This window comes from Musa acuminata, chromosome BXJ2-4, assembly GCF_036884655.1.
Source record: "Musa acuminata AAA Group cultivar baxijiao chromosome BXJ2-4, Cavendish_Baxijiao_AAA, whole genome shotgun sequence".
In the NCBI taxonomy this organism is placed as follows: Eukaryota; Viridiplantae; Streptophyta; class Magnoliopsida; order Zingiberales; family Musaceae; genus Musa; species Musa acuminata.
In genome coordinates, this window is record NC_088341.1 from 35813371 (window position 1) to 35836947 (window position 23577).

The 23577-nt window shown below is 40.5% G+C and overlaps 3 protein-coding genes and 1 pseudogene across 12 annotated transcripts; 2 read left to right on the plus strand and 2 right to left on the minus strand.

Annotated features, from left to right (window-relative positions):
- The first annotated feature begins 148 nt into the window (after positions 1-148).
- LOC135608767 (protein CUP-SHAPED COTYLEDON 2-like) lies at positions 149-1558 on the plus strand. Its single transcript, XM_065101806.1, has one exon. It carries the CDS (start codon positions 149-151, stop codon positions 1556-1558), a length of 1410 nt encoding a protein of 469 aa, XP_064957878.1.
- Positions 1559-2217: 659 nt separating this feature from the next.
- LOC135610566 (transmembrane 9 superfamily member 3-like) lies at positions 2218-6664 on the minus strand (annotated as a pseudogene).
- Positions 6665-9041: 2377 nt separating this feature from the next.
- On the minus strand, positions 9042-23155 carry LOC135610567 (transmembrane 9 superfamily member 3-like). Of its 10 annotated transcripts, none has more exons than XR_010486199.1 (6): positions 22542-23155; positions 22313-22450; positions 19565-19596; positions 19019-19177; positions 18827-18874; positions 16700-17340 (listed from the first exon to the last, which is right to left on the minus strand). XR_010486199.1 is itself a non-coding variant. In XM_065105229.1 (4 exons), exons 1-4 carry the CDS (start codon positions 22940-22942, stop codon positions 19050-19052), a joined length of 699 nt encoding a protein of 232 aa, XP_064961301.1. In that variant the 5' UTR covers positions 22943-23155; the 3' UTR covers positions 18883-19049. The 10 variants fall into 10 exon arrangements, 1 of the variants encoding a protein (XP_064961301.1); XR_010486198.1 differs by having other exon boundaries at positions 18966-19177; XR_010486200.1 differs by having other exon boundaries at positions 18966-19253; positions 19560-19596.
- LOC135608768 (NAC transcription factor NAM-B2-like) lies at positions 14836-16191 on the plus strand. Its single transcript, XM_065101807.1, has one exon. The coding sequence runs from the start codon at positions 14836-14838 to the stop codon at positions 16189-16191; it is 1356 nt and encodes a 451-aa protein (XP_064957879.1).
- Positions 23156-23577: the final 422 nt, after the last annotated feature.

Below are 23577 nucleotides of genomic sequence, written 5' to 3' on the forward strand. Positions count from 1 at the left end.
CATTGCCTATATAGTCGTATCCCTCTCCTCTCCCACTCTCGCTCTGTCTTCTCGCCTGCCTCTCGCCTCTCCTCTGTTCCATTCTCCTTCTCCTCCTCCTAGTTGATTTCCTCACCTCTCTTCATCAAGAAACCGTTTTTAGTCGTCCATGGATCCCGTCGACGTCGTTCCGAGTGGTTACAGGTTCCTTCCCACGGCGGAGGAACTCGTGGTCGACTACCTCGCCAACTGCGTTGCCGGCACACGGCTCCCTAGCCGCGCTGTCGCCTTCGCCGATGTCTACGGCACCGAGCCGTGGAATCTTCTCTGCAACGGTCGACAGGAGGGCTATTTCTTTGCGGAGCGCAAGCCCAAGAACAGCGGCGGCCCGCGCGTCGATCGAAGGGCCGGCACCGGTTCTTGGACTCTGAACAAAAAGCAAGAACCCGTCAAGTCCATCGTCGACGGGCGCGAGATGGTGGTGGGACGAAAGAGCTTCCTCTCCTTCAACGATGGCCGGCGGAAAAACTCCGGGTGGGTAATGTATGAGTATGAGATGTGTTCCCCGGGCTTCGAGAGACGAGTTCTCTGTCACGTTAAGAAGAGTTCGCATCATGCCATCTCCGGCGGCAATTTCATCAAAAAGGTTGAGTCGACGTTCACGGAGGCCGCGACAGAGACGATCTCCGGCGGCAGCCTCGTTGGGCAGAAGAGAAATAGAGAGGAATCTTCTACTCTCTCAGCAAAAGCATTGACTCCCTCAAAGAAGCCAGCACATTCATTGCAGTCCGACGTCTCACCACCTCCAACCGCGGTGGTGCAACATCCCATATCGGCTCGTCCTGTGACACCCCCGGAGAGTCGTCTTTCCTCGGTCGACTCAGTTGCACCGAACGAAGCCGGAGTCCCATCCGCCGCTCTATCGTCAACGGATGTCTGCGGAGGTGAGCCCTTGATAACTGTGGAAGAACTCGAAGCATTCTTGGCTTCGCCTTCGCCGTCGGTCGATCTTGGCGATGAACAGAACTGCATCGACGATGCTTTCTTCACCCGAGAGGTTGAAGCCTCCTTGATGTCGGATGACACCGACACAGCCTCGAATACCATCCCGAAGGCCTCGCCGTCAGGCCTTGTCGATCCTCGCTTGATGCCCGATGACACTCGAATTGATTCGACCACGGTCGTAGAGGTTTCCTCGTCATCGTCGTCGATCGACTTGGTCGCGTGTGAGAAGATGTACTTCACCGACGATCCCTTCTTTTGGAGCCTGGAAGAGGTCCATGCCTTCCTGATGTCCGATGACACCTTCGCTGCATCGACTACGGAACAAATGGCGTGCGTGGACGATGCTCGCTCGACAACCCCGAAAGCGTTGCAAGCCTCGTTGATTTCTGATGGCACCGGCCCTGATTCGACCACGGCCGAAGTGGTTTCGTCGTCATCGTCGTACGACTTTGTTGGGTGTGAGCAGACGGAGAACGTAGTTGATGTCGACGACTTCATGCAAGAGATTGATGCCCTCATGAAGTCCGATGACACACCTGTGGATTCGGCAATGATCTCATGGCTGGAGCAGTAGTCGATGCAGCTTGTATGGAAAATGCTGTTTGTTCATGTATATCATAATACTGGAAGGAAAAGAAAATTCATGTTCATGCAAATATTGGCGACAATAAAGTTCAATTTTCATCCCATGTATTGTTGTTTCCTTCGTACGTTGCTGTTTATATGAAATGGTGTAGCTAATGAACTCATAATTTGAGATATCACTGTCTCGTCCTCATGCATCAACATATCATAGTTGGTCACCGTCCTCAGGGAGAAACAGTCATGGTTGGGTTGACCATATAGACATTTGGATGATTGCTGTCACAAAATATGCTGGCTTATTTTTGTTGCCTCGTCATACAAAAATAAATATTGACTTCTTCTAACCATCATCCAGTAAATCATTTTTATGTGATCCATGATGTTGTTATTGTGGAGATTTAAAGGTTACTGATGATTGAAGCCCTGTAGCTGTAACAGTGTATTTGATTGTTCATTGACATCACTTTAAACCATGAATGATCAAGAAAAAGAGAACAACAGAGCTACTGCAACTGTATTGAAATAGATTTTGTGCACACCATTTCCTCTCATAATCTTGCATATATTTAGCAACATAAGTTGGCAATGACTGTATAATACCAACAAATTGATATTTCAACAGAATAGAGATCATCAGTGAAGATTCAGTTCAAAAAAACTGGTATCTATTCTCTTAATTCACACGCAAACGATAGCCCGATTGCCTTCGTTAATGTTTCGATACAATAGATAGGTTTAGAAGTTTGAGCAAATCTGTACAGCGGATGCCACCATCAATGCCAATCTCCACAACACCAGTTGCACAGGTATGCAGATCCCTTGGAGCATCGCACCATCAGACATCCTCTCCGTGGGCAGCTCCAGAAATCGGGTTTCCTGCATCTAATTTGGCAGCAACAGTTGTTCGTGAAGGTGGTGGTGCTGGTGGTTGCAGCAGCTTTGGCAGGGAGTTTGAGAGTTTGCCGGATCTTCTTGAGCCGGGTTGCAGTCGTGAGGTTCTCCATTTCCCGAATAAACTTGCATAGGTGACGGATGTAGTCTGGATATAACTCTAGGTTGCAATGACCTCCTCCTTTGATCCATAAGGGATCGTATGGTTCTTCCGCTACTTTCCATAAACCATGTCCATGAAGCCAATTCACTACATCATCTTCGGTACCCTACAAGAAGACATCCAACTGTTAAAACAAAACAGAATCTACTGGGAATATTTATAATGATCATTCTGACACATATTTTAACTTGTAAATAAGGGGTATCGGTTCACATTAAATACAAGGAATTATTGACAATCTACAACACAAATGGATAACTAGTACATATTGGAATATAAAACAGAGTCACTAACAATAACAGGCATAAATAGAATCAACGAAGAAGACACAGTTACACACATATCAGGAGTTTTTTCTAGACAAACTAAATTTAGAACATGCTTCAGCACTTTCTTGTAAACAATAGAGAATGGTGACGCTACAATAAAATTATGAATTATGCTGTTATAGGCAAATTCAGTTTGTGCGAGGGTGAAATTTCATTGTCTTGGTTTGTCACCACAAATACAACGAATCAAGTTTCCAAAAGTTCTATTAGTTACGATTGTCTGAACGTCAGTTTGTGGGTGTGCTGTGCGACCGACAAATAAAATTATAGAACTTTTTTCATTAGCAAATAACAAATAAAATTATATAGAGCGGCAACCTTTATTTTGAGCTGTGCTACTCAGCAGTCAGCTAATACAAGATTTCTGCAGCATATATACACCCTCAATCCCCTCAGATGACATGACATAGATTAGGAAGACTGAAAGATCTAAAAGCTTGTAATTCTCTGTCATACACAGCTGTCATTCAGAAAATATGATGAATAAGTATTACATATATGCTAAAACAAATGTAATCACATCTTCATGAATGGAGAAAATGTTGACATTTCGGAAGTTACCTAATAAAAGTTGATTTTGTATGGCACTATAACCATTACAATTACAAGTCTTTCGCAGCACAAGTTTTCTTCCATCTAATGCATTTTTTTGAAGATTCCAATAGAAATTGATCAATGTACAATTGTTGGATTGCCACAGTGTCCTAACTCAAGTAACTAATATCCTCATCAGAAATTTCATCTGTCTATAAGGTTTTAATATTGCATTAGATATACAGCTTCAGATAAGATTAAATCATGTAAGCTTCTCCAAATATACAAATGTTTATAACTCTTTGGTGCATATCTATGAAATCCTCTCATCAAGTCCATTGCCAGCTTTGACAACCAATCAATCATCGAAAATCAGTATTATATTGGCATTTAATTAGTCATTCACTTAGGATGACGAAACAAAGCAATCAATTGGGTAAAACTCACCATCAAACATATGATCAGCTGCAGTGCACTTTTAATTATTTTTCCATTTAATCTAGCAAATTTAAAAGATAGCAGAGCGACAATGTCTTCCGAATTAGTGGACTTGATTTTCCTAGAGGTGGAGAGAAATCTAATTTTAATTTAAGACAGGCGTTCATTCATTTCCATAGGGTTTTTCTGTTTAGAAGACAATATCAATAATAATAAGAGGGGTCATTGTTCGACACAGAGGAATCTCCATGTGGTTGCAATATTGAAAAGTTAGTTCTTCACCAGAGACACTTCTGTTAGGTTGACTCGATTAAATGCTTATGGGATATGAATTAAAGATGAATACACACTATATGGAGGAGGAAACAAAGGAAAGAAATAAGGTATATCTAGTTATCTACTACCCACATGATAGACAAAACTTGAAGCCCATGGAGACTCTTGTAAACCGTGTCAATTAAAATGAATGAAATAACATTAGAAGTTCTTGAAAGATGAACTGAAATAAAATCTTAATGTATGCCACGATTCAAAGAACTCTCCACTCAAGACAACTAAATGACAAAAGAGGTACCACATTTACAAATATGTTCAAGCAACAATAGTCATGAGACAAAAGTATCAGATGATATTAACAGAAATCAGCATTAGAAGAGGTTAGTGAGAGCTCTTACAGCACTAGGAGCTGAGTTCCAGAACCAATAATAACTGAAAACAAAGACTTGTTCTTTGGAAATCGGAAGACATCTCCATGGATATATTTCCATCCAGAATCCTCTTGATCTTCAAGAGACTCCTCAATGAGAGAATATCTTCATGATGATAGTATTTTAGTGGCAGATGAAATAGTGAACATAAGGAAATATGCTTCAAAATGAAAACCATGGAGTCTATATATCTTACTTTACAAAATCATTTTTGAGCACACGCATGAGAATCGTAGCAAGAAACCGAGTCAGAAGAAGGAGAGTCACACATGAATAAACAATTGAGAACCAATGAATCTCTAAATATTGAGGCATAGAGGATGTCCTTGAGTACTTTGCCATCCTTTCTTCAAAAGATATGTCACTATTTTTCCATGTCACAGAATATAAAAACTCGACATCCAATTTCCTATCCTCCGAGATATCCACATTAATATTGGGGTCCGTTTGTACATTGATCTCTATGACCCGATCATCATTGTAAAGGATATTGAAGTGAATGTGTTTAAAGAGAAAGTACTTGTCTTTGCCCGAATCAGTCTTGACCCCCTTCATCTTGCCCAGGAAACCCCATAAAGGCAGATCATCATAATACATTTCAAAGTAATAGTCCTTTGATACAGCATGTCTGAACTTTGCAACATCTTCTTTTGAGAGGTTTTTTTACAAAGAGACTTTGACTGCTGATCCTCCAGAAAATTTAATTCGTACGGTGCATCGACCAAATGATCACCATTTAGAACTTCCCCAAGGGCTTCCGTCTTTTCGGTAACATGCTCTAAATCAACAAAGTTTTGTAAAGAGTTGTACACACTAACAGACGTATAAATAGTGTTGCTAACAGACTCATGCAGCTCAGAAGTCGATGGAACAGTAAGGATAAGTGAATAACCTGGTGAGCAGAATGGCAAGTCATAGTAACGATATGTCTCGCTGCAGATGCAAAAGGGAAATGACTGTCACATTCAAGAAACACTGAAATGTTAAAAGTAAATGATAAATATCCTAAAACAAGAGCATCATTAAAAAAATGCCAAAGACAGGGTCAAAGGCAGCAGAATTAACAGGGCCTGGTAATCTATAAGGCTATTAACAAGCGACCGAACGAAACAGATCCTCACAATCCAACCAGCAGAACTGATACCACTACAATATGAAGCACACCAAAGTATAAAATCCCTGAGATTTAATAGAATTTGGTTTTTCACAAAAGAAACTATTGAGAAACCGAAATAACAATCGATGGTAAAGAATTGGAAACACTGCTAAAACATGAAGCACTCAAAAATTAGCTTTGCTTGATCGGACTCTGAAATCAAGAAGCATGCCGAAGCGGGAAATCTTTTAAGCTTTGACATGATCCAAGATCACAAATCCCTAATCTTGAATGAGGAATTTGACTTATTTAATGAAAAAGCAACTATCCACGCGAATCAAAATAAGCTTACAAAACAGTAAACGATCGGAGCGACGAAAACACGAAGCATGCGAAATCAAAGACGATTTTTAGCTTTGACGCTTAATGGAGACTTGGGTATTTCTATCGATAAAACAAAAACCACCGACTAAGAGAAATAAAATGAAACAACAAAAGCGAATCATGATCCTGCGTTCATTCTAAATCACAAAACAAGCAAACGGATGATCGCATTCTTGAAGAAAAGCAAGGGACGCAGACAAAGATCTATTCGCTTCAAATGATGCGCAAAATAAAAAAGCAAATTCAGCGACGAAGGAGGAATTCGAAACCGATAAAGACGCAAGAATCGAAAGGAAATCGCCTGGGGTTGTGGAAAGGTCCGACCTTATTGGCATATAGGGGGACATGATCACCCTCTTTGTACCTATGATTGGTTCCATCAGCTCCCACCCTCAAACCACAAGCCATTACGAGAAGAACCAACGTAGATAACTCCATCTTCAAGATCCTCGAACCTGAAATCGATCAAATAAAACTCCAAATCAGCCCTAAAATCCATACATTTCGCTGAGGCTTTCTAACCGATGCTCACCTTCGTTCCCGAGCCGAGGAAGACCGAAGGGGGCGATCGGCTCGCTGGTGGATAGGCACGTGCGAGAGTCCATTTCTAATTATACATAAATATATAATGCAACGAGAAATTCTAATTAGTCTAATTAATTTGGGGGCTTACAGAACAGGAAACACGCTTCTTGGATTCGATTCAAGAATCGAATCTGTCCAATCCCGCGCGGCCATTGCCTATATAGTCGTATCCCTCTCCTCTCCCACTCTCGCTCTGTCTTCTCGCCTGCCTCTCGCCTCTCCTCTGTTCCATTCTCCTTCTCCTCCTCCTAGTTGATTTCCTCACCTCTCTTCATCAAGAAACCGTTTTTAGTCGTCCATGGATCCCGTCGACGTCGTTCCGAGTGGTTACAGGTTCCTTCCCACGGCGGAGGAACTCGTGGTCGACTACCTCGCCAACTGCGTTGCCGGCACACCGCTCCCTAGCCGCGCTGTCAACTTCGCCGATGTCTACGGCACCGAGCCGTGGAATCTTCTCTGCAACGGTCGACAGGAGGGCTATTTCTTTGCGGAGCGCAAGCCCAAGAACAGCGGCGGCCCGCGCGTCGATCGAAGGGCCGGCACCGGTTCTTGGACTCTGAACAAAAAGCAAGAACCCGTCAAGTCCCTCGTCGACGGGCGCGATATGGTGGTGGGACGAAAGAGCTTCCTCTCCTTCAACGATGGCCGGCGGAAAAACTCCGGGTGGGTAATGTACGAGTATGAGATGTGTTCCCCGGGCTTCGAGAGACGAGTTCTCTGTCACGTTAAGAAGAGTTCGCATCATGCCATCTCCGGCGGCAATTTCATCAAAAAGGTTGAGTCGACGTTCACGGAGGCCGCGACAGAGACGGTCTCCGGCGGCAGCCTCGTTGGGCAGAAGAGAAATAGAGAGGAATCTTCTGCTCTCTCAGCAAAAGCATCGACTCTCTCAAAGAAGCCAGCACATTCATTGCAGTCCGACGTCTCACCACCTCCAACCGCGGTGGTGCAACATCCCATATCGGCTAGTCCTGTGACACCCCCGGAGAGTCGTCTTTCCTCGGTCGACTCAGTTGCACCGAACGAAGCCGGAGTCCCATCCGCCGCTCTATCGTCAACGGATGTCGGCGGAGGTGAGCCCTTGATAACTGTGGAAGAACTCGAAGCATTCTTGGCTTCGCCTTCGCCGTCGGTCGATCTTGGCGATGAACAGAACTGCATCGACGATGCTTTCTTCGCCCGAGAGGTTGAAGCCTCCTTGATGTCGGATGACACCGACACAGCCTCGAATACCATCCCGAAGGCCTCGCCGTCAGGCCTTGTCGATCCTCGCTTGATGCCCGATGACACTCGAATTGATTCGACCACGGTCGTAGAGGTTTCCACGTCATCGTCGTCGATCGACTTGGTCGCGTGTGAGAAGATGTACTTCACCGACGATCCCTTCTTTTGGAGCCTGGAAGAGGTCCATGCCTTCCTGATGTCCGATGACACCTTCGCTGCATCGACTACGGAACAAATGGCGTGCGTGGACGATGCTCGCTCGACAACCCCGAAAGCGTTGCAAGCCTCGTTGATTTCTGATGGCACCGGCACTGATTCGACCACGGCCGAAGTGGTTTCGTCGTCATCGTCGTACGACTTTGTTGGGTGTGAGCAGACGGAGAACGTAGTTGATGTCGACGACTTCATGCAAGAGATTGATGCCCTCATGAAGTCCGATGACACACCTGTGGATTCGGCAATGATCTCGTGGCTGGAGCAGTAGTCGATCGATGCAGCTTGTATGGAAAATGTTGTTTGTTCATGTATATCATAATACTGGAAGGAAAAGAAAATTCATGTTGATGCAAATATTGGCGACAATAAAGTTCAATTTTCATCCCATGTATTGTTGTTTCCTTCATACGTTGCTGTTTATATGAAATGGTGTGGCTAATGAACTCATAATTTGAGATATCACTGTCTCGTCCTCATGCATCAACATATCATAGTTGGTCACCGTCCTCAGGGAGAAACAGTCATGGGTGGGTTGACCATATAGACATTTGGATGATTGCTGTCACAAAAAATGCTGCCTCTAACCATCATCCGGTAAATCATTTTTATGTGATCCATGTTGTTGTTATTATGTTGATTTAAAGGATACTGATGGATGAAGCCCTCCTGTAGCTGAACAGTGTATTTGATTGTTCATTGACATCACTTTAAACCATGAATGATCAAGAAAAAGAGAACAACATAGCTGCTACAACTGTATTGAAATAGATTTTGTGCACACCATTTCCTCTCATAATCTTGCATATATTTAACAACATAAGCACACCATCGTCAAATTGGCAATGACTACATAATACCAACAAATTGATATTTCAACAGCATAGAGATCATCAGTGAAGATTCAGTTCAAAAAAATCGGTATCTATTCTCTTAATTCGCACACGAACGATAGTCCGATTGCCTTCGTTAATGTTTCGATACAATAGACAGGTTTAGAAGTTTGAGCAAATCTGTACAGCGGATGCCACCATCAATGCCAATCTCCACAACACCAGTTGCACAGGTATGCAGATCCCTTGGAGCATCGCACCATCAGACATCCTCTCCGTGGGCAGCTCCAGCAATCGGGTTTCCTGCATCTAATTTGGCAACAACAGTTGGTCGTGAAGGTGGTGGCGCTGGTGGTTGCGACAGCTTTGGCAGGGAGTTTGAGAGTTTGCCGGATCTTCTTGAGCCGGGTTACAGTCGTGACGTTCTCCATTTCCCGAATAAACTTGCATAGGTGACTGATGTAGTCTGGATATAACTCTAGGTTACAATGACCTCCTCCTTTGATCCATAAGGGATCGTACGGTTCTTCCGCTAGTTTCCATAAACCATGTCCATGAAGCCAATTCACTACATCATCTTCGGTACCCTACAAGAAAGACATCCTACTGTTAAAACAAAACATAATCTACCGGGAATATTTATAATGATCATTCTGACACACACATTTTAACTTCTAAATAAGGGGTATCAGTTCACACTAAATACAAGGAATTATTAACAATCTATAACACAAATTGACAACCGGTACATATTCGAACATAAAGAAATGCATGTTAGATTAATTCAACTTCTTTGCAAACCTATAAAGTTAGACAGTGAAAGGAAACACAAGATCACAAAAACTTGAAATGAGTCCTTGGAAATCCAATGAACAACAAAAATACTAAAAATACTAACAAAACTTAGCAGAAATATCTCGATGGCTCTCGCAAATCTAGATCACATTGAGACAAAAACACATGCAACAATGTCTAACAGTAGACTGGTTTTGATTGAGAGTCCAACTGGCACCCCAAACTCCAACCTACCACCCCACACAAAAAATTTAGATCACCCTTAGCAAACCATTTATCTCAAGAAAATAGCCTACATTACCAGTAGATGCTCCATATCCTGAATAGCCATATCTGCATGTTACAAGAAAGCAAACACCATTATATAAGACTTCGAAAGCAACGAAAACAAAAAGAATAAGTCAATAAACAAGTGAAAAACATGTTAAACAAGAATCAGAGAAGTTCAGCTTCCTATTCTTTGAAAGAAAATTTTGGAGGACTCAAAACAAGCATAATATTGAACACATTCCATAAAAAATCTAAAAATTATTTATAAACATTCAACTTTTCATGAGTTTTGCTATTGATATGTTGTTATATTTTCGTATACATCTTCACAAGCACTCGAACGCTGCTAATCATCAAATAATTACATATACATTATAATAAACACCTTCGTCACCTCCCAACCTATTATAAACCGATATAACTATTTGACGCAGAGCAGAAACAAAATTAAGAAATTACTACCAAAAATGAGTCTAGTAAACTAACTTTATAAGGGAGGATGAGGGAAATAAACTCCTTAATAGTGGAGACAACCTTTACAATACTTGAAGATATTGCTTTTTTTATGATTCCATATGCTTAGATGAGGTCATCATTTATACTAGTTCTAGGCCTTGAAAACTAACCAACTTACAATGTGAGATAATTGAAAGAAACATAAAAATTAACAATGTGGGAGAAATAAAGTGATAAGTGGGTAGCTTTAGGCTCTTTGAAACTAGTCTCCTTCTGCTTGTTCCGTACTAATCACCTCCAATAGAGAAAAATCTCATCCTCGAGTTTATATCTGAATACAATGGATTCTCATTTGAAAAGGAGTCATATAAGTCTACAACATTGAAGGTCTTTGAATTTCACAATCATCTAGTAAATCAATCACATAAGCATTGTTATTAATTTTCTTTAAGACTTTATGGGGACCATACTTCTTCGACTTTAATTTGTTGTAAGTGCCTACGGGAAATCTCTCTTTTCGCATGTACACCATAACTATATTTTCTTCCTTGAACACCTTTTCTCTCCTGTGCTTATCAACTGCTTCCTTGTACTTGGCATTAGTAACTTTCAACTTCTTCACATTAGCCTAGGTTGATTATACTTGCTCAGCCATGTTGTTAGCTGCTACACACATATCAAGAGTTTTTTGTAGGCAACCAAAATTTAGAACATGCTTCGGCACTTTCTTTTAAACAATAGAGAACAGTGACGCTACAATAAAACTATGAATTATGCTGTTATAGGTAAATTCAGTTTGTGCAAGGGTGAAATCTCATTGTCTTGGTTTGTCACCACAAATACAACGAATCAAGTTTCCAAAAGTTCTATTAGTTACTTACGTCTGAACATCACTTTGTGGGTGTGCTGTGCTGCTAACAAATAAAATTATAGAACTTTTTTCATTAGCAAATAAAAAATAAAATTATATAGAGCGGCAACCTTTATTTTGAGCTGTGCTACTCAGCAGTCAGCTAATACAAGATTTCTGCAGCATATAGGACACCATTCTATTATGGTTCTAGTCAGAAACAGCAAAGTTTGTTTTCATATATACACCCTCAAGCCCCTCAGATGGCATGACATAGATTAGGAAGACCGAAAGATCTAAAAGCTTGTAATTCTCTGTCATACACAGCTGTGACATCCACTTATGATTACTGTTATTCAGAAAATATGATGAATTAGTATTAGATATATGCTAAAACAAATGTAATCACATCTTCAAGAATGGAGAAAATTTTGACATGTCGGGAGTTACCTGCTAAAAAGTTGATTTCGTATGGCACTATAACCACAGCAATTACAAGTCTTTCGTAGCACAAGTTTACTTCCATCTAATGCATTTTTCCTAAGATTCCAATAGAAATTGATCAATGGACAATTGTTGGATTGCGATAGTGTCCTCCACTCAAGTAACTAATATCCACATCAGAAATTTGATGTGTCACTTAAGGTTTTTAATATTGCATTAGATATACAGCTTTTGATAAGGCTAAATCATGTAAGCTTCTCCAAATATGCAAGCGTTTATAACTCTTTGGATCATATATATGAAATCCTCTCATCAAATCCATTTCCAGCTTTGACAACCAATCAATCATCGAAAATCAGTAAGATATTGGCATTTAATTAGCCATTCACTTAGGATGATGAAAAAAAGCATTCAATCGGGTAAAACTCTGACCATCAAACATATGATCAGCTGCAGCGCACTTTTCATTCTTTTTCCATTTAATCTAGCAAATATAAAAGATAGCAGAGTGGCAATGTCTTCCAAATTAGTGGACTTGGTTTTCGTAGAGATGGATAGAAATCTAATTTTAATTTAAGACAAGCGTTCATTCATTTCCAAAGGGTTTTTCTGTTTAGAAGACAATATCAATAATAATAAGAGGGGTCGTTGTTCAACACAAAGGAATCTCCATGTGGTTGCGATATTGAAAAGTAAGTTCTTCACCAGAGATACTTCAGCTTGGTTGAAACGATTAAATTCTCAAGGGATATGAATTAAAGATGAACACACAATGTATGGAGGAAACTAAGGAAAGGAATAAGGTATATCTAGTTATCTACTACCCACAAGATAGACGAAAACTTGAAGCCCATGGAAACTCTTGTAAACCGTGTCAATTAAAATGAATAAAATAGCACTAGAAGTTCTTGAAAGATGAATTGAAATAAAACCTTAATGTATGCCATGATTCAAAGACTCTCGACTCAAGACAACTGAATGACAAAAGAGGTACCGCATTTACAAATATGTTCAAGCAACAATTGTCATGGGACAAAAGTATCAGATGATATTAACAGAAATCAGCATTAGAAGAGTTTAGTGAGAGCTCTTACAGCACTAGGAGCTGAGTTCAAGAACCAATAATAGCCGAAAACAATGACTTGTTCTTTGGAAATCGGAAGACGTCACCAAGGATATGTTTCCATCCAGAATACTCTTGATCTTCAAGAGACTCCTCAATGAGAGAATATCTTCATGATGATAGTATTTTAGTGAAAGATGAAAAAACAAACGTCAGGAAATATGTTTCAAAAGGAAAACCATGGAGTTTATATATCTTACCTTAAAATATCATTTTTGAGCACACGCATGAGAATCGTAGAGGTTTGACTGCTGCTCCTCCAGAAAATTTAATTCGTACGGTGCATCGACCAAATGATCACCATTTAGAACTTCCCCAAGGGCTTCCGTCTTTTCGGTAACATGCTCTAAATCAACAAAGTTTTGTAAAGAGTTGTACACACTAACAGACGTATAAATAGTGTTGCTAACAGACTCATGCAGCTCAGAAGTCGATGGAACAGTAAGGATAAGCGAATAACCTGGTGAGCAGAATGGCAAGTCATAGTAACGATATGTCTCGCTGCAGATGCAAAAGGGAAATGACTGTCACATTCAAGAAACACTGAAATGTTAAAAGTAAATGATAAATATCCTAAAACAAGAGCATCATTAAAAAAATGCCAAAGACAGGGTCAAAGGCAGCAGAATTAACAGGGCCTGGTAATCTATAAGGCTATTAACAAGCGACCGAACGAAACAGATCCTCACAATCCAACAAGCAGAACTGATACCACTACAATATGAAGCACACCAAAGTATAAAATCCCTGAGATTTAATAGAGTTTGGTTTTTCATAAAAGAAACTATTGAGAAACCAAAATAACAATCGATGGTAAAGGATTGGAAACACGGCTAAAACATGAAGCACTCAAAAATTAGCTTTGCTTGATCGGACTCAGAAATCAAGAAGCATGCCAAAGCGGGAAATCTTTTAAGCTTTGACATGATCCAAGATCACAAATCCCTAATCTTGAATGCGGAATTTGACTTATTTAATGAAAAAGCAACTATCCACGCGAATCAAAATAAGCTTACAAAACAGTAAACGATCGGATCGACGAAAACACGAAGCATGCGAAATCAAAGACGATTTTTAGCTTTGACGCTTAATGGAGACTTGGGTATTTCGATCGATAAAACAAAAACCACCGACTAAGAGAAATAAAATGAAACTACAAAAGCGAATCATGATCCTGCGTTCATTCTAAATCACAAAACAAGCAAACCGATGATCGCATTCTTGATGAAAAGCAAGGGACGCAGACAAAGATCTATTCGCTTCAAATGATGCGCAAAATAAAAAAGCAAATTCAGCGACGAAGGAGGAATTCGAAACCGATAATGACGCAAGAATCGAAAGGAAATCACCTGGGGTTGTGGAAAGGTCCGACCTTATTGGCAAATAGGGGGACATGATCACCCTCTTTGTACCAATGATTGGTTCCATCAGCTCCCACCCTCAAACCACAAGCCATTACGAGAAGAACCAACGTAGATAACTCCATCTTCAAGATCCTCGAACCTGAAATCGATCAAATAAAACTCCAAATCAGCCCTAAAATCCATACATTTCGCTGAGGCTTTCTAACCGATGCTCACCTTCGTTCCCGAACCGAGGAAGACCGAAGGGGGCGATCGGCTCGCTGGTGGATAGGCACGTGCGAAAGTTAATTTCTCATTATACATAAATATATAATGCAACGATAAATTCTAATTAGTCTAATTAATTTGGGGGCTTACAGAACAGGAAACACGCTTCTTGGATTCGATTCAAGAATCGAATCTGTCCAATCCCGCGCGGCCATTGCCTATATAGTCGTATCCCTCTCCTCTCCCACTCTCGCTATGTCTTCTCGCCTGCCTCTCGCCTCTCCTCTGTTCCATTCTCCTTCTCCTCCTCCTAGTTGATTTCCTCACCTCTCTTCATCAAGAAACCGTTTTTAGTCGTCCATGGATCCCGTCGACGTCGTTCCGAGTGGTTACAGGTTCCTTCCCACGGCGGAGGAACTCGTGGTCGACTACCTCGCCAACTGCGTCGCCGGCACACCGCTCCCTAGCCGCGCTGTCGCCTTCGCCGATGTCTACGGCACCGAGCCGTGGAATCTTCTCAGCAGCGATCGACAGGAGGGCTATTTCTTTGCGGAGCGCAAGACCAAGAACAGCGGCGGCTCCCGGGTCGATCGAAGGGCCGGCACCGGTTCTTGGACTCTGAACAAAAAGCAAGAACCCGTCAAGTCCATCGTCGACGGGCGCGAGATGGTGGTGGGACGAAAGAGCTTCCTCTCCTTCAACGATGGCCGGCGGAAAAACTCCGGGTGGGTCATGTACGAGTATGAGATGTGTTCCTCCGGCTTCGAGAGACGAGTTCTCTGTCACGTTAAGAAGAGTTCGCATCATGCCGTCTCCGGCGGCAATTTCATCAAAAAGGTTGAGTCGACGTTCACGGAGGCCGCGACAGAGACGGTCTCCGGCGGCAGCCTCGTTGGGCAGAAGAGAAATAGAGAGGAATCTTCTGCTCTCTCAGCAAAAGCATCGACTCCCTCAAAGAAGCCAGCACATTCATTGCAGTCCGACGTCTCACCACCTCCAACCGCGGTGGTGCAACATCCCATATCGGCTCGTCCTGTGACACCCCCGGAGAGTCGTCTTTCCTCGGTCGACTCAGTTGCACCGAACGAAGCCGGAGTCCCATCCGCCGCTCTATCGTCAACGGATGTCGGCGGAGGTGAGCCCTTGATAACTGTGGAAGAACTCGAAGCATTCTTGGCTTCGCCTTCGCCGTCGGTCGATCTTGGCGATGAACAGAACTGCATCGACGATGCTTTCTTCGCCCGAGAGGTTGAAGCCTCCTTGATGTCGGATGACACCGACACAGCCTCGAATACCATCCCGAAGGCCTCGCCGTCAGGCCTTGTCGATCTTCTCTTGATGCCCGATGACACTCGAATTGATTCGACCACGGTCGTAGAGGTTTCCTCGTCATCGTCGTCGATCGACTTGGTCGCCTGTGAGAAGATGTACTTCACCGACGATCCCTTCTTTACGAGCCTGGAAGAGATCCATGCCATCCTGATGTCCGATGACACCTTCGCCGCATCGACGACGGAACAAATGGCGTGCACCGGCACCGGCACAGATTCGACCACGGCCGAAGCGGTTTCGTCGTCATCGTCGAACGACTTTGTTGGGTGTGAGCAGACGGAGAACGTAGATGATGTCGACGACTTCATGCGAGAGATCGATGCCCTCATGAAGTCCGATGACACACCTGTGGATTCGGCAATGATCTCGTGGCTGGAGCAGTAGCTTGGAAAGCTTGTATGGAAAATGTTGTTTGTTCATGTATATCATAATACTGGAAGGAAAAGAAAATTCATGTTCATGCAAATATTGGCGACAATAAAGTTCAATTTTCATCCCATATATTGTTGTTTCCTTCATACGTTGCTGTTTATATGAAATGGTGTAGCTAATGAACTCATAATTTGAGATATCACTGTCTCGTCCTCATGCATCAACATATCATAGTTGGTCACCGTCCTCAGGGAGAAACAGTCATGAGTGGGTTGACCATATATCAAAGTCAGACATTTGGATGATTGCTGTCACCAAATATTGACTTCTTCTAACCATCATCATCCAGTAAATCATTTTTATGTGATCCATGATGTTATTGTGGAGATTTAAAGGATACTGATGAAGCCCTCCTGTAACTGAACAGTGTATTTGATTGTTCATTGACATCACTTTAAACCATCAATGATTAACAAAAAGAGAACAGCAGAACTGCAACTGTGTTGAAATAGATTTTATGCACACCATTTCCTCTCGTAATCTTGCATATATTTAGCAACATAAGCACACCATCGCCAAATTGGCAATGACTACATAATACCAACAAATTGATATTTCAACAGTATAGAGATCATCAGTGAAGATTCAGTTCAAAAAAACTAATATCTATTCTCCTAATTCGCACACAAACGATTGCCCGATTGCCTTCGTTAATGTTTCGATACAATAGACAGGTTTAGAGGTTTGAGCAAATATGTACAGCGGATGCCACCATCAATGCCAATCTCCACAACACCAGTTGCACAGGTATGCAGATCCCTTGGAGCATCGCACCATCAGACATCCTCTACGTGGGCAGCTCCAGCAATCGGGTTTCTTGCATCTAATTTGGCAGCAACAGTTGGTCGTGAAGGTGGTCGTGCTGGTGGTTGCGGCAGCTTTGGCAGGGAGTTTGAGAATTTGCCGGATCTTCTTGAGCCGGGTTGCAGTCGTGAGGTTCTCCATTTCCCGAATAAACTTGCATAGGTGACGGATGTAGTTTGGATATAACTCTAGGTTGCAATGACCTCCTCCTTTGATCCATAAGGGATCGTAAGGTTCTTCCGCTAGTTTCCATAAACCATGTCCATGAAGCCAATTCACTACATCATCTTCAGTACCCTACAAGAAGACATCCAACTGTTAAAACAAAACAGAATCTACTGGGAATATTTATAATGATCATTCTGACACACACATTTAACTTGTAAATAAGGGGTATCAGTTCACACTAAATACAAGAAATTATTGACAATCTACAACACAAATTGACAACTGGTACATATTGGAACATAAAACAAAGTCACTACTAATAACAGGCTTAAATAGAATCAATGGAGAAGACACAGTTACAAGCTCGATGATTACTAACTAACATTGATCGAGAGATGTATCATGATATCTTAATGTGTCACTGCTGTTATCTTTGAAAATATCGACCTTGGTTCCAAAATGAATGTCTTAATTACCGCATTTGAATGGCTACTCCAGTCTATGAAAATCCTGATGATTGGATATCTATGGATATCATCTTATTTCTAAACGAAAATGAGAGGTAGAAGAAGGAAACACAGAAAAATATAGTTTTTGTTCACGCACTAGCATCACCTTCCAAGAAGTTGTCATTGACTGATTTTTGCTAATCATTCTGAATGCTTATACCTTCCTCAGCAAGAATTTACTTGAGGAATTCATACTGCAACATTATCATCAGGTAGAGAAACAAGATTTCTGTTACCAGTGGATAAGTATTGAAAGGAATCTTTGTATATGGAGGTGCTCACACCAACCAGTCAAATCCTAAACACATGAACAGAAATCAGTGAATCATATCATCCACATTTGCAGACACAATTGTCATAAATGAATTTAGTCTTTCATTGGTTGGTCTTTTCACGCATCATTTTCTTGTTGTCAAGACGGGAGTTCCTAAGGATATCTGATTTGTGCAAATCAATTAAGAACACAGTCCATGGTGCAAACATATTGGTTTGGCCCCAAAAACACCACAATCCATAAACACTAACTTCTCTCCAAGATTAACTCTGTAAAGTGACAATCCCACTACTGAGGTAGCCTCCCTGTGTACTATGTGTTCTCTAAAGTCACAACTTAAGTCTCTAAGCAGCAGCACCATACGTTTTGAATAAATAATATTGAAGGAGTTCCAATAAAAAGTTTCTTTCCATCAAAATCTACAGTGTATGTTTTGATGAGTGCAATGCAGAAGTTAAGTAGCACTTTAAATTCATCAAAGTGCGTGAAGAAATTGACGATATATTCCAAACTAAACACTGAATACAAAAAATTTTGCATAGCTGCTGACAAGTATCAATAAATTTAAGAAACTGATGGACTGTTCAATGTTTAGTTTATAGAAAACATTTTTTTTATTTAACTTCTAGTATAGAAAATAAGGCCAATTTTCAAGTTCAAAAGTTCTTATACAATGGAAAAACATCAACCAAAGTCAGTCTACATCAGCATTGTTAAGGATTTGAATGCTACTATTTCACAAAGAAAGCTTTTAAATTCTTCTCAACAGAAAGAATCAAGCCACTGGTTGTTTGCAGGACAAAAGGTGATGAAATTAAGACAAAGCACTTACATGAATTACAAAATCTGGGCACTTGACCTTTTTAATTTTGTCAATGTTCTGCATCAAAAGGCAGACCAATTAGTAGCTAAAATCACTGACCAATCTAAGAGTACGAGTAAAACGATTCTGGTCAAAGCAAGAGGCACACTTTATAAATGTCGAAGCAGAACGAGAATTTGAAATGGCAAACCACACGAAGACCTGACAGTATAGCACTGTGATGTACTACGCCTCACAGTCTCGGCAAGTGAGCTGCCAAATGCAATGTGGGACCGCCACCGACAGATTGGCCATACAAGATCAAATCTTCCTGACCGGCTCCATATTCTGTCTGCAGACACTGGTACACTGTCTCGATATCTGCTTATGTGTTGTATTCGCTTGGCAAAACACCATAAAGAAATGCATGGTAGATTAATTCGACTGCTGTGCAAACCTAGAAAGTTAGACAATAAAAGGAAACACAAGATCACAAAAATTGAAATGAGTCCTTGGAAATCCAATGAACAACAAAATACTAAAAATACTAATAAAACTTAGCATAAATGTCTCGATGGCTCTCCCAAATCTAGATCACATAGAAACAAAAACACTTGCAACAATGTCTAACAGTAGACTGGTTTTGATTGAGAGTCCCACTGGCACCCCAACCCACCACCCCACTCCCCCTCCTCCAAAAACCCCCCACCCAAAAAATTTAGATCACCCTCAGCAAACCATTTATCTCAAGAAAATAGCCTACCTTACCAGTAGATGCTCCATATTCTGAATAGTCATATCTGCATGTTACGAGAAAGCAAACACCATTATATAAGACTTCTAAAGCAACGAAAACACAAAGAATAAGTCAATAAACAAGTGAAAAACATGTTAAACGAGGATGGGTAAATGAATCAGAGAAAAGTTCAACTTCCTATGGTTTGAAAGAAAATTTTGGAGGACTCAAAACAAGCATAATATTGAACACATTCCATAAAAAATCTTCAAATTATTTATAAACATTCAGCTTTTCTTGAGTTTTGCTATTGATATGTTGTGATATATTCGTATACTTCTTCACAAGCACTTGAATACTGCTAATCATCAAATAATTACATATACATTATGATAAACACCTTCGTCACCTTCCAATCTGTTATAAACCGATATAACTATTTGACGCAGAACAGAAACAAAGTTAAGAAATTACTACAAAAAATGATTCAAGTAAATTAACCTTATAAGGGAGGATGAGGGAAATCAACTCCTTATAGTGGAGACAAACTTTACAATACTTGAAGATATTGCTTTTTTTAAGATTCCATATGCTTAGATGAGGTCATTATTTATACTAGTTCTAGGCCTTGAAAACTAACCAACTAACAATGTGAGATAATTGAAAAAAACATAAAAATTAACAATGTGGGATAAAAAAAGTGATAAGTGGGTAGCCTTAGGCTTTTTGAAAATAGTCTCCTTCTACTTGTTCCGTACTAATCACCTCCAATTGAGAAAAATCTCGTCCTCGAGTTTATAACTGAATACAATGGATTCTCATTTGAAAAAGATTCATATAAGTCTACAACATTGAAGGTCGTTGAAATTCCCCAATCATCTGGTAAATCAATCACATAAGCATTGTTATTAATTTTCTTTTAGAATTTATGGGGACCATACTTCTTCGACTTTAATTTGTTGTAAGTGCCAATGGGAAATCTCTCTTTTCGCATGTACACCATAACTATATTTCTTTCCTCGAACACCTTCTCTCTCCTGTGCTTATCAACTACTTCCTTGTACCTGGCAATAGTAGCTTTCAACTTCTTCACATTAGCCTGGGTTGATTGTACTTGCTCAGCCATGTTGTTAGCTGCTACACACATATCAGGAGTTTTTTCTAGACAAACTAAATTTAGAACATGCTTCAGCACTTTCTTGTAAACAATAGAGAAAGGTGACGCTACAATAAAATTATGAATTATGCTGTTATAGGCAAATTCAGTTTGTGCGAGGGTGAAATTTCATTGTCTTGGTTTGTCACCACAAATACAACGAATCAAGTTTCCAAAAGTTCTATTAGTTACGATTGTCTGAACGTCAGTTTGTGGGTGTGCTGTGCGACCGACAAATAAAATTATAGAACTTTTTTCATTAGCAAATAACAAATAAAATTATATAGAGCGGCAACCTTTATTTTGAGCTGTGCTACTCAGCAGTCAGCTAATACAAGATTTCTGCAGCATATATACACCCTCAATCCCCTCAGATGACATGACATAGATTAGGAAGACTGAAAGATCTAAAAGCTTGTAATTCTCTGTCATACACAGCTGTCATTCAGAAAATATGATGAATAAGTATTACATATATGCTAAAACAAATGTAATCACATCTTCATGAATGGAGAAAATGTTGACATTTCGGAAGTTACCTAATAAAAGTTGATTTTGTATGGCACTATAACCATTACAATTACAAGTCTTTCGCAGCACAAGTTTTCTTCCATCTAATGCATTTTTTTGAAGATTCCAATAGAAATTGATCAATGTACAATTGTTGGATTGCCACAGTGTCCTAACTCAAGTAACTAATATCCTCATCAGAAATTTCATCTGTCTATAAGGTTTTAATATTGCATTAGATATACAGCTTCAGATAAGATTAAATCATGTAAGCTTCTCCAAATATGCAAATGTTTATAACTCTTTGGTGCATATCTATGAAATCCTCTCATCAAGTCCATTGCCAGCTTTGACAACCAATCAATCATCGAAAATCAGTATTATATTGGCATTTAATTAGTCATTCACTTAGGATGACGAAACAAAGCATTCAATTGGGTAAAACTCACCATCAAACATATGATCAGCTGCAGTGCACTTTTAATTATTTTTCCATTTAATCTAGCAAATTTAAAAGATAGCAGAGCGACAATGTCTTCCGAATTAGTGGACTTGATTTTCCTAGAGGTGGAGAGAAATCTAATTTTAATTTAAGACAGGTGTTCATTCATTTCCATAGGGTTTTTCTGTTTAGAAGACAATATCAATAATAATAAGAGGGGTCATTGTTCGACACAGAGGAATCTCCATGTGGTTGCAATATTGAAAAGTTAGTTCTTCACCAGAGACACTTCTGTTAGGTTGACTCGATTAAATGCTTATGGGATATGAATTAAAGATGAATACACACTATATGGAGGAGGAAACAAAGGAAAGAAATAAGGTATATCTAGTTATCTACTACCCACATGATAGACAAAACTTGAAGCCCATGGAGACTCTTGTAAACCGTGTCAATTAAAATGAATGAAATAACATTAGAAGTTCTTGAAAGATGAACTGAAATAAAATCTTAATGTATGCCACAATTCAAAGAACTCTCCACTCAAGACAACTAAATGACAAAAGAGGTACCACATTTACAAATATGTTCAAGCAACAATAGTCATGAGACAAAAGTATCAGATGATATTAACAGAAATCAGCATTAGAAGAGGTTAGTGAGAGCTCTTACAGCACTAGGAGCTGAGTTCCAGAACCAATAATAACTGAAAACAAAGACTTGTTCTTTGGAAATCGGAAGACATCTCCATGGATATATTTCCATCCAGAATCCTCTTGATCTTCAAGAGACTCCTCAATGAGAGAATATCTTCATGATGATAGTATTTTAGTGGCAGATGAAATAGTGAACATAAGGAAATATGCTTCAAAATGAAAACCATGGAGTCTATATATCTTACTTTACAAAATCATTTTTGAGCACACGCATGAGAATCGTAGCAAGAAACCGAGTCAGAAGAAGGAGAGTCACACATGAATAAACAATTGAGAACCAATGAATCTCTAAATATTGAGGCATAGAGGATGTCCTTGAGTACTTTGCCATCCTTTCTTCAAAAGATATGTCACTATTTTTCCATGTCACAGAATATAAAAACTCGACATCCAATTTCCTATCCTCCGAGATATCCACATTAATATTGGGGTCCGTTTGTACATTGATCTCTATGACCCGATCATCATTGTAAAGGATATTGAAGTGAATGTGTTTAAAGAGAAAGTACTTGTCTTTGCCCGAATCAGTCTTGACCCCCTTCATCTTGCCCAGGAAACCCCATAAAGGCAGATCATCATAATACATTTCAAAGTAATAGTCCTTTGATACAGCATGTCTGAACTTTGCAACATCTTCTTTTGAGAGGTTTTTTTACAAAGAGACTTTGACTGCTGATCCTCCAGAAAATTTAATTCGTACTGACACGGACTTAGCTGGTTTTGCCTAAGTCGTGCGGCACCCTTGCGTGTCCGTCCGCAAAGGTCAGCCTCCCCGAAGCCTCCCATTGTCCCTTAGGACCATCAAAAGAGAGAACGGGTTAGAGAGAACGCCTCAAACGGGATCCACAAGCAAACATGTCCGAAAAACACTTCATAGACAATGCAAATTACAAACAGACTTTACAAGCTCTGAACAGTGGCACAACAAAGGGTAAAATGGTCCATTACAGACCGAAAAGCTCTCGCACGTGTCCACATGACACAACCTTTATTTACAAGCCTAAAGAGGCCACCAACCCAACTAAAATGGGACTTATAAGCCTTCGGCTGCCCCTCTACATGTTTTACAAGGCATGAACATGCCAACAGACACGGACAGATATAAGCATTACATCAAACATCCTGTTTCAAAGTTTGTCCGTGACATTCTCCCCCACTTATCCCTTCGACGTCCTCGTCGAAGCCTTTGTGAACACTGCAACTCTTCACCTTTGCTGAGTC